Here is a 12,513-nt window from a genome sequence, read left to right as displayed (position 1 = left end):
ATCTTTCACTCTATTAGACTTCAGGGCCACACTAGGTAATGGCTCACCTACTGAGCCTGGACTCTGGAATCTTAACTCAGATCCTGCATTCTATTCTCAGTGTTGCAGGACAAAGCTTATTATACCCAAGTCAGAAAGACTGAAAAAGCTTTATACCATCATCAGGTTTCTTCCAAATATGAATGAAAGCTAGAAGTTCAGAAAGATGCTGTACTTTATTTTTATTGAGTTTTAAGTAACAAGCTTACAAATCAACTTTTTTCTCCTGTTTTTTTGAAGCATCACATGCATTGCAGTGATGAGGTGTAAAGTGGGTTTTCTCAAACCTAACACAACAGGAACAGGAATATTGGAAGCAATTAACATCTTTTACCAACCATTACGATATGTTTAAAATGCTCTACCATTATAAAATAATGAAATTATTTAAAATAATCTAAAATGGAAAAATAAATAGACAAACAAATACAGGTTGGATTAGATTGTGTAATGGATTAACATTGAAACTAATGCAGAAAGGATATATTTAGTTCAATGTTGTTCCTAGGATTTAATGTAAAGAAAACTACTATATTCTACTAAGTGTGATACAAACCTGTGTGACACTCCCCTCATATTCTTTGCACCATCAATAATAGACACCAGTACTTTTTAACCCAGTGTTAAAAGATTCAAAATACTCCTCCCAGCTACAACCCAAGCTTGGAACCTGCAGCTTTATATAGACCAGCATGTCCACACCATGACACTTCACAGAAATCCCAGTTACAACAGCTTGTTCCACATTGCAATTTCAAAAGCAGAGAGACAAAAGAACAAGTGCATTACTGGAAGAGCAAATTATGTTTTTTGACATTTATTATCAGGTCATTACAAATATCCATTGAAGTACCAAAAGCTCTAAATAAAGTAGCTCCACCCCTGCTGTGTATAAAGCCAGAACAGCAGAAGGGACTTCAGCTCAAGAAACAGGCTTCCTTCCTGCCACTTGCTTCATCTAGAACCTCTTCAAGAAAAGTCCATTTACTTTCCTTCAGAGACCAAGTAGACATCATCATCATCAGTTCATTGTAGAAGGAACCCAGCAATTGAAAACATCCAATTTCTGTTCTGAAATGGATATGTATGTAACATTTGTATTATATTCTTGTCGATGAAGAAATGGGGTTTTTGCACCTACATTTTAATGAAGAATAGATTTTCTTTTTCAGACAGGTTAAGTCAAACACTTAACCAGAGCAGTTGCATTTTACTGGACTTGCATGTCCCCCACAGGCTTTTTTTCCTAAAAATATTTTTGAAACAAAATTTTTTGATACACAGCAACACTTGACTGGGGTTTATTTTTTTGACTGAAATTCTATTTTTTCCCAAAGTGAGGGCAACAATTCTGGGAATGATACATTTAATCCAGTAGTCCCAGGTCAAGTATAGCATGTGGGTTTGATACACAACTAAGTTTCCTCTACACAAGTCCTCAATAACACCTTAGCACCAATCTTCATAAGGGAACCATACCAGGATCCATCCATATGACCAGCTATTCTTCTGGTGAGCACAAGTGTTCATTTAGAAGTAAATCTATGCAGACCATACAGGAATCCGATGAAGCCAGTTCCCTAACTGATTGGGAGTCCTCATATACAACTTGCAGAAAGACAACACTGAACAAATGAACACAAGACTTAAGGAAGTTGAAGATAGTTTGATAACTTACTCTGCCTTTGGTTACAATGCAGCAGAAGGAGGAATTACCTTCTCTACATGGCAACAAAGGGCAAACTGGTAATTCAACACTTGGGTTTATCACACTAGCACACATGTCTTCTTCATGCTCCCAACATGTTACACCATAGGGTGGGGGCATCATCATTAGTTGTAGAGTGTATTTAGGCAAGGACAAATGCTCATCTGAACAGGAACTTAAAAAAAAAAATCACCTTTGTTCGAGGTAGGTTTATGTAAACCCACTATTGAATATTCAGTATCTGAGCAACTATCTGAAACACATCACCTCTATCCAGGGCCAATACTTATCCGCCAGTTAAGTAATAAATGCTGTCTCACTTAAGGATCTGATAACAGTGAGGTAATTTAAACTCTTCCACCTGTCCCAAGTTGTCACTTTTTGTGATAGCATCACATCTTGTAACATTCTGGGCAATGTCAGGGTGAATGCCACATTTTCAACACTCCAAAACCAGAGGTTTCAGGGGTCTAGCACCTTAAAATCTCGTTCTCCATTTTCATCATCTACCACTGCAGAAAGAAATGTAACAAATGAACACGACTAAGAATACCCTAATCAGGCAGTGAAATAACACTGTAGTCACCTTAAACCTCAAGATATAAATATGGCACGATATTTATTAAAATATTCCTACAGATTGTGTGGCAGCTTCACTTTTTTTCACGTTGAAGGTCATGTTGGGAACAGCCTGTTTGTGACATTGACCTCTGCTCTTCAAGTCCTGCTTTCTGCCATCACGAAGAAGCTGAGACATGGCACCACCAAACGTCCCAGAAATTAACTTGCACAGCACGGTAGCATTGTGGACAGCACAATTGCTTCACAGCTCCAGGTTCGATTCTGGCTTGGGTCACTGTCTGTGCGGAGTCTGCACATCCTCCCAGTGTGTGCCGGGGTTTCCTCCGGGTGATCCGGTTTCCTCCCACAGTCCAAAGATGTGCGGGTTAGGTGGATTGGCCACGATAAATTGCCCTTAGTGTCCAAAATTGACCTTAGTGTTGGGTGGGGTTACTGGGTTATGGGGATAGGGTGGAGGTGTTGATCTTGGGTAGGGTGCTCTTTCCAAGAGCCGGTGCAGACTCGATGGGCCAAATGGCCTCCTTCTGCACTGTAAATTCTATGAAACATCACAGTGCCAGATTAAAGACCATTCATTTCATTGTTGTTTACCGAATCTTGTGCGCAAAACAGGTACATATGTTTCAGACACAAGACGGGACTTCAAAGTAGCTCATTGTATGTGAAACTCTTTCAAGTGGACTGAGATATGGTAAGGTGTTGGGTAATTGCAAGTCTTTACTAGTTTTAACACACGATGCTTGGAATAATTTAAATATCCACACCAAAAATATTTTATAAAAACAGGAAGGAAAAGTATTAGGTAGCAAAGCCCCAAAACTCAGTCGGATTGAACAGTTAGTTTAACCTATATATGAGGCTCTGAATTTGATCTATTTTCTCTTCAATGGCACCTCTTCTGCAGTATTTGGGTAGTTGGCTCATTGAGTGTCTCAGAGGTGGCCATTTTATTATTTAAAAAACTAAAGGTTCAGCAACAACTCATTTTCCTGATTTGCCATCTGCTGCAGAAGATCCCAAAGTTTAGGGATTCAGGGTAAACCCTGGATTATAACCAAAGGGAGAGGGGTGTCCTAGCCAGCTATCAATGTTGGGCCCACTACAATTTCAAATTTACAATGACCTGGATTTTGAAATTTAAAAGAGTTAAATTTGCAAAATCTAAATTCGGAAGGGTGATGAAATCAGACGAGATGCCTCAAAACAAGAGGAAAAAAAACAAACTGTAAAATGTAGTGCAGACATTCTAACATCCAACAATCTAACCAACTGCCCATGACATTCAGTGGCATTGCCATTGCTGAATCACCCTCTATTAATTTCCTGTGGTTAAACCACTGACCAGGAAGTGAACTAAGGCATATAAATACTGTGGCTACAAGAGCAAGGGGCTGGGAATTCTGCAGCATGCAACGCACCTCCTGACTCCCCAAAGCCTGTCCACCATCTACAAGGCTCAGGTCAGGAGTGTGATGGAATACTCTCCCGTTGCCTGGATGAGCGTTGTTCCAAAAACACTCGACACCATCCAGACCAGAGCAGCCTGCTTAACTGGCACCACTTCCACCACCTTAGACATTCAATCCCTCCACCACCAACACAGTGGCACCAGTGTGTACCACCTACAAGATGCATTGTAGCAACTCACCAAGGCTCCTTCGACAGCATCTTCCAAACCTGCAACCTCTTATCTAAAAGGACAGGGGCTGCAGATTGCACCACCACCTGAATTGAATGTTCCTCTCCAAGAGACATACCATCCTGACTTAAAACTATAATAGCTGTTCCAGTCAAGTGACTGGGTCAAAATCCTGCAACTCCGTCCCTAAGAGCACTGTCATAGAATCCCTACAGTGCAGAAGGAGGCCATTTGGCCAGAGTCTGCACTGACCCTCAGAAAGAGCATCCTGCCCAAGGCCACTCCCCCACCCTATCCCCGTGATCCCCACCTAATGTTTGGACACTAAGAGCCAATCCACCTGACCTGCACATATTTGGACTAAGGAAACCGGAGTTCCCAGAGGAAACCCACGCAGACACAGGGATAGTGTTCAAACTCCACACAATTACCCACGGTCAGAATCGAACCTGGATCCCTGGTGCTGTGAGGCGGCAGTGCTAACCACTATGCCACCGTGCCACCCTATCACTTGGACTGCAACAATTCAAGGTGGCTGCTCAGCACTATTGTGAAATAATAAAAAAATAAATCCTGCAGATATACAAAAAAATAGATAGCAAACCTATCCATGAATGGTGTTGATAAAAGACAAAACAAACATTAGAACTGACATCAGAAACTAACAGACTTTCAGATAGAGTAATGGTGGCAACATTTAAGATGCTGTAAAAGGGAAATTATAATTACATTTGCCCCATCTTGTGAAACATCCGACTAAATTAGGAATGCAAAGATCATCCAAGGTAACGAGTAGATTGATCCAAAACCTTTCAATTCAAACTACAAACTGTTCTCCTGTCTAAGTTAAATGGATCTACTGGAGTGTCATGTGGCAAGGTCACACTCCTCGTTAACTTCTATGTGATTCCCAAGCTTTCCCAGCAGTGATACATCTGTACCTTCAAGGCTTTGACAGCAGGCCATAGAAAACTGCCCATTTTGGCAAGTTCAAAAGTTGTCTTCCACAGTGACATAGCCCAAGAAGAAACCACGAGTGAACTGATTGAAAATGTAGTATACACTCGAGACAGACTGTCAATCCTGTCAGCTTCTTAACCGATGCAAGTGAATTATCGCAGTAAGTTAATGCAAAAGGTGAAAATGAACTATCACAGTAAATTGAACCTTAAACAAAAAGATTTAAAATCAGCAACACATATGACACAACAATGAAGGACAGTGAAGCAGGTTTTAGTAGATGCCAAGTCTGAAGACTCAGATATCTTGAGGCTGAAAATAACAGGAAGATGCTGTATGGAATATGTTGTACAATTGAAATCTAACTGGAAAAGAGGTCTAGATGAGCTGACAAATAAAATTAATGTATTGAGACTGTGGGACACAAATTCAGCTTTCTGTAAAACATACCAGCAAACTACGAATGCAGAGGTTCCACTGAATAACACTAACTCTCACTGGCATTATTTAAAATCAAAGCAGTTCAGTGACCCTCTCCAATGACTGCATTAGACATCGTGAGGTCCAATATTATCCAGAATTTATTCTGCACTCTTGAGGATTTATTTTATCAGATGTAGGATATATTAAACCGTTGGTACCCAAGTCATTTATCAAGCACTCACTTCTAACTAGTATATGAATGGCATATATACTTTGACTCTGATTTAGAGCCAGGGTGGAACGTGCTTGAAACGTAAGTAATGTAATCCTTATCTAATGCATTGAGGGGTGGTGATATCCAAAATCAGAGAACATCCCACTCTGCAACTCAGTTTATCGAACAATACTGTAAAGCAAAATATGTTCACTATCAAAGTTTACTACCAGAGGACTCAACTATTATAAATCACTCCCTTTGTTATGAAATTATGATCGAGGTACCTTTACAAGCAAATATTTCAATTAACTTATTTATCATGAAAGGTAAACCATTCTGTCTAGCATTTTATCGCGACAATTCTTGAATATAAATACAAGATGCAGAAGTGCTCACAGTATAGAGCTGCTGAAAATTTCACTGGAAGGAAAGTAGCCAAGCAGGATGCTGCTCAACAAAATTAACTGCAAAAAATTGCTACATGTTATTTTGCACTATTTTCAATTCGGAGATCCAATCTATTTCCTTGGAACAAGGTATGGAGACAAGGCTATCAAAATACTGGCAACTATCTTCTTGTATGACTGGGAGAAAGAGATGGGGGGGATGTCTGTAAAAGGTATAGATGCAAAAGGTCTGTAAAAGATATAGATGTAAAAGGTTACAAAAATACAGTTGTAATTTCTTTTTTGTGACTGGATGGCAGGAACATAAAATATCTGTGAAAGGCATTAGATTAACTACATAAATTAATACATCCTGCATCTGGTTATGCAGTGGGCTCATAATACCATTATGGTACTGATTAATAATGTGCCAGTTAAATAACTGGTCTAGATGATTTCAAACAGGATGCCACGTCAATGTAACCCTGGGGATAGGGAGGATTAAATTAGGTATGGCCCCATCTCCTAATCAGCATCTTACTAAAATGTAGGCCTGACGAGTCCTTGATGCGGTGCTACGCATAATTGAATAGCCTAACACACTGCCTAAATTCACATGCAAAGAAAAAGAAAACAAATTTGGTGGTGGGGACAGAGAAGAGCTATTTTCTAACCTGCCTCAGATACCAGAGCTGAACACTTTTTAAAATCCAAAGGTTGCTGACTTCGCTGGATATTAACTCTTATCCCTAAGGATCTTTTGCCAAAGATGCTGAAGTCAAAAAAGGATCCCCTTATATACCTGACACACAGATTGTGGGAAGTTGTCAGAGGTCTGCATTTTGTCCAATGTTCATGTCCAGGGACCACCTATTACTTTTTCCAATCCATTTCCTCTCTCAATCATGACAGACCTAAATATAAAATCATGACCAAAGGGAAAATCCAATTTGTGTGGAGTTTGTGATGCCACGGGGAAACAGAGTGTGTTACAATTAGCCTGTTCCCTAGGACAAGAAGGCAAGAGCAGAAGAAGCCAAGGCATCCGCCTCTGCTGTCTTATTAGCTTTATTGCATGGACTATTGAGGCTGTTACATAATAATTTCATGTCAGCGCATGTGCTCAATAGGGTCACCACTTTCTAATTAAACACATTTTTGAAGCTGGGATGTTAACAGCTCCAGAATGAGAACATAGTGCATCCACCATCCGATCAGATTGATAAGGGCAGTGTAGTTCATAATCCCTACTCTGCAGCTTGCACAGCACAGCTCAAAGGGCACTGTTGACAGAACTCCCAACTGCACTGCAATTTATATAAAAAGGTTATCTGATTTGTTCTGGTGGGATTTGCTCATACACTGGGTTTGGATCCAAATATCTGCTCACAATGTGCGTCAGAGGAACTAAGCAATGTGAATAGTGCAACAAGACGTACAATAAGTCTTGCAACAAGACAGAATCTACACAAAAGTATATTGCTTTGCCAATAGCTGAAGGACTACAAATAAAAATGCTCAAATCAGTTTCCTCTCCGATCTGAGTGCACTCATCTTTGATAGCATTTGGCTTTGGATTTCAGTCAAAGGTCCTATTCTTTGCGGCAAACATCGATGTGAAGGCAGACTACAGAGACATGGACAGGCAAGATGTTGGAATACTGCTTTACGGGCAGCATGGTGGCCCAATTGTTAGTACTGCTGCCTCACGGCGCTGAGGACCCGGGTTCGATCCCAGCTCCGGGTCATTGCCCGTGTGGAGTTTGCACATTCTCCTCTTGTCTGCATGGGTCTCACCCCCACAACCCAAAGAGATGTGCAAGGTAAGTGGATTGGCCACACTAAATTGCCCCTTAATTGAAAAAGAATAATAATTGGGTATTCTAAATTTATACAAAAAGCACTCCATTAACTTCATACAATTAAATAATAAAATAGTCAAAATGTATGTATTAAATATATCTGGAATAATCCTTATTATATTTGGAGAAATAGAACATCTTTCCAATCTGTGACCAGTAAATTATCAGGTAATATCTCTCATTCTATTCTATTCCCTAGTGCACAGCATCCAAACTCATGGAGAAATATTCATTTACACAACACACTGTATTTAAAGGTGGTCTAAATGAGCACTTTGCCTAAATTATTCTTCAATGTTTATATTGAACAAAGTGAACAATCTGATGCGCTTTTTAAATCACTTTTCTACCTCTAACAGACAGTAGGTGGGCCTGCTCACTTTAGGCACCATCAACAAGAGTCTTGTGTAGCTCAGGAGCAGCTATGCTGAATATTGCAAGTTTTGAGTGTCATATGAATAAAAGATTCATCCTCACCCTTTCCTCCAAATGACGAGTTCTTGATGTTGGTGAAGCTGCAGTGATTTTATATTATTCAGGCGTACATCTCTCATCAGAATCCATCTACCAGGAATTAACCTTTTCACCTCGACTCATTCAGGGGCATTCCCAAACTTTCAAAATTTAAAAGTGACTATTTACCATCCACTCCAAAGTATACAGCCAATGTGACAAGGTAAATCATTTGAAATATGAAACAGTTCAGGGCATTAACACTCACCCACAGTTCCTACTTTACATTCAGGCTGAAAATAACCAGCACGCTCCAGGGGAACGTTTCCACCCACTTTCTAACCACAGGTCATGAAATATAGGGTAGTAAGTACCTAAGCAAAAGGTCTTGAAGCATGCAAACATTAAATGCTTAACATTGAAATGAGAGATCCGTTGCAATAACTCAGAACAAATGTTGAATGCAGATCACTGGAGCTGCTCAGTTACAGAAAACCACCAATAAGTGGAACGGTTAACGCTGACTGCAATTTAATTACATCTCCTGAACTATGTTGTACATTTAGCTATGAATGACAGCGAGTGAAAGCATCCCTGCTTCAGGCCTGGTTGATACTGGCACGATTTCAATAGCTTTAAGTTGGGTGTGTTACATTGCACACTGTAAGATGCCAGTTCTGGACAATCTCTAATTGAACAAATAGTGGTTGCCTTCTATAATCGCTCAGGAATGCAGCTCTCATCTCCAATGTCTCTTCCTCCAACATTAAATGCAAGAGTCTAGATACAAATTACAACTTTTATTCATGGGATTTAACCTGCACCCCCGTCTCTGCAAAGTGATTTTTCTTTTCCTTTTTTCTCTCCTTCCTTGGTGCAAAAAGCACATTTCCAAATAACACAAACCCAAATTTAGAAGAGAATTTAATCTTAGTTCTAATAGAAGTTGTACATAAAAAATAAATTGTGGACTCTAAAAGAATGTACAAATAAATTGGCAAAGTACACATGTGATCGATCAGGTCACTATTTATCAGATTGCATTGCTGTTTACCCACACTGTCCTCCCCATCCCAGATCTAACCCATAGTGGTCCAGTACTAATTGCACCACTACTAAAGGCATTTAGACCACATTGCTCTGCCTTTTCTCTTGACCCCCTTAAGACGTGCAAGCTGTAATGTCACTTTTGAAGAGGAGGAACAAATTCTACACTGGAGATTGGTTCACCAATAGAGGTAGCACCTATGCCCTTTCCATTTGAGCACCAATGCAATACCCAGGTAATTAGCCAATTGCCAGTGAACATTAGTAGGTGAAATTATGTTGGTAACATATGCAAAAAGATCTAAGCACCTTGGGTAACTATCATTGTAAATAGGAGTTTAAAAATGGGCAAATAGAAAAGGGCAAATGTAGCAAAGAATGATCGTATATTGCACAAGTCAAGGTGCAGTAAGGTTTCCTCTCATTAAACATTTACATTTTTGTCCCCACTTCCCTGCTTTAAACCACCCCATATTCGGCAGCAGTTCTCCAACAAGATGGAAGGTAGACAGGCATGTGGCCTTCTTCCTAGCCTCTGCCAATGCTGCTATGATCACCTACCTTTAGGTGTTCAAAAGTGCTGCAGGATTCATTCTGATTTTTACCAGCAGATTCCAACCTCCCCACTGAAGGAGAAACAACTGGTGCCAATCTCCAGCTGAGATCCAGAACTTGATCAATTGGAATCAATGACGTGAAAGACTGCCACATCACTTGGCACTGATTCTGCCTTCAACTCAAACAGGTGAAGTTACAAATCCGAGTGAAAGAACATGTACTACTGTACTGTCAGCAGTACCACATAACCCTCTTCTAGTCAGTGTCAATGTGGGTTTGAAATCATCCCTAAACAAATCAATGTGGCATCCCACTGCAGTGAATTAGAAAAAAATGTCACTGCTGGGATCCTTTCAAGAACTCAGAAATGAATTTATCATAAAACAAATGGAAGGCCATGATGAGGGGGAGTGCATGTAACTGAGATTTAAATGATCCAGCTAACAATTAGGAATTTTAAAAACCCTGACATTTTATATATGAACTCTTGAGCTTTTCCCCTCCCCAAAGGTCACAATGAAAAAGGTTTTAGGGCACGTGACCCAAGATGAAGTCCATGAACTGAGCTGTAGTTATTTCCACTAATTCAGGCTACCAGAATGAAAACAATCTTCTATTTTAGTATACATTTGTTCCATACTAAAGCTATCTTCACCTAGCAAATGTGTTAGGACTCCACACAAGCACTGAAAATCCACGGTGTAGAACAAGGTAGGCTGCCACAGCAAAAAAAAAAAAAGAGGCAGAAAGGTATCTGAATTTGATGGGAGTCTTAATGTAACATGGTTCCTCAAGATCAATGAGAAAAATTCAAAATGATATCCCACTGGGGTCTAAGGAGATTGCTTCTCTTGGATTTTTAACTATGAAAGCAAGGTGGTAAGATGCTGGCACAGGTTAGAGGACCGGGAATGAGTTCTTCATCACAAGCAGGTCTTGTCCAGTGATCAACCACAGTTGGTTTGTGCCAAGATCCAAGCTGTTTTGTTCTGTGACTATTTCAGTTCAAAGTTGTCTGTTGCAAAGTCACCGTCAACTATCCATGCTGCTGCAAGCTTCTGAGGAAGAGGCAGACAGGGTTAATATGGTAAAACAAATTTGAAATAAAATAATTTGTGGGCTGCACATCTGAGATTTAAAATAACTGTGTTACAAGGAAATAATTGTTTTGGGTTGTTCAAATGAATGATGTTGCAGGTTCCAGAAGTCCCTCACTGGATTCCCAGAGACAGAGATCTGAATTTAGTTTTCCTTTAAAATGTTGTAGTCATAGTTAGAGCCCAGGAGTCTATTTTGAATAGTGTTGATTAATATAAACTGCACAACCCACTTGACCAGATTAGATACGCCAACACAAGGACTTGGAATTACAGAAATGACACAAGGCAGCCATTCAATCCCTTTGCACATATGCTATTAACTTTTCAACTGGAGCAGGCAGATATTGACAGACTAGGTGAATGGACAACATTGTGACAGATGGAATTCAACATAAGCAAGTGTGAAGTTATCCATTTTGAACCAAAACAGGATAGAGCAGAGTACTTTCTAAATGGAAAGCGGTTAGCTTCAGTGGATGTCCAAAAAGACTTAGGGGTTTAGGTGCATAGATCCTAAAATGCCACAAACAAGCCTGTACTGGTCATGATACCACCCTTGGCGAAGACAAAAGGACGCTAGCCTTTATATCTAGAGGATTGGAGTATAAAGATACACAAGAAATGCTGCAGCTGTACAAAACTGTGGTTACACACCACTTGGAGGACTGAGGGCAGTTATGGGCACCACACCTTAAGAAGGATATATTGTCCTTGGAGGGAGTGCAACATAGATTTACAAAAATTATACCTAGACTACAGGGGTTAAGTTATGAGGAGAGATTATGCAGATTAGGCCTGTTTTCATTAGAATCTAGAAGGTTATGGGGTGATCTGTTCAAAATATTCAAGACATTAACAAGGAAAGACAGGGTTGATAAAGAGAAACTATTTCCACTGGTTGGAGATTGTAAGAGTGTGTGCACTTGTCCAATATGAGAATCCAGCATTGCAGCAGCTCTCTTCCCATTTGAACCAAAGGAGCAACAACATTCCTACCATTAAAAATGGCAAAAAGCTAAGACCTAAGTAGGTTATTTAATTTTAATTACAGTAAACGTATACATATAAGAAATGCAAAAACCGAATTTATGGAAGTCTTTTCTATGATTGTACCTGTGTGAAAACAATTATTTTTTTGTGGTTTAACTCTTCAGCACAATAAGAATGTTTCTCAGGGGTCCTGCCATTACTCTTGGAAGGTCAAAAGGGTTCCGTGGCTAGAAAAGTAATTAACACACTGAACTCTAAGGAACAAAGCATAACATTTTGGTTTTGCAGGCTCTCAATTTGACAGGAATTTGAACTGCTTTGATTTTGAAAATTGGCATTCTATAGCATCTTTAATGCAGAAAAGACACACCCAAATCAGTGTAAACCATTTCTGCAGGGTGTGATGTGAATGTTCAAGTTGCAGAAATTCCTACGTTGAATGCCAAAACTCTAGAAAAATATAGTTCACTTTTACCTTGTACATTAGCTGATTTATAATTTACATCTTACTGTGCCATGACTCAAAAGTTGTAACTAAGAAACAGGACG

The 12,513-nt window shown here is 39.7% G+C and overlaps 1 protein-coding gene across 3 annotated transcripts in view; it reads right to left on the bottom strand.

Moving 5' to 3' along the window:
- Window positions 1–204: 204 nt before the first annotated feature.
- LOC140411199 (WD repeat-containing protein 26) overlaps window positions 205–12,513 on the bottom strand; it is a 365,602-nt gene continuing 353,293 nt past the window's right edge. For 2 of the 3 annotated variants that reach the window (XM_072500288.1, XM_072500290.1), the window contains one exon: window positions 205–10,932. In XM_072500288.1, the coding sequence (XP_072356389.1) occupies window positions 10,907–10,932 (26 nt within the window). In that variant the 3' untranslated portion in view covers window positions 205–10,906. The remainder of the gene's footprint in view (window positions 10,933–12,513) is intronic. The other variant, XM_072500289.1, reaches the window with a different exon arrangement.

Source organism: Scyliorhinus torazame, chromosome 4, assembly GCF_047496885.1.
Source record: "Scyliorhinus torazame isolate Kashiwa2021f chromosome 4, sScyTor2.1, whole genome shotgun sequence".
Taxonomy (NCBI): domain Eukaryota; kingdom Metazoa; phylum Chordata; class Chondrichthyes; order Carcharhiniformes; family Scyliorhinidae; genus Scyliorhinus; species Scyliorhinus torazame.
This window is presented reverse-complemented; position numbering and strand designations above follow the sequence as displayed.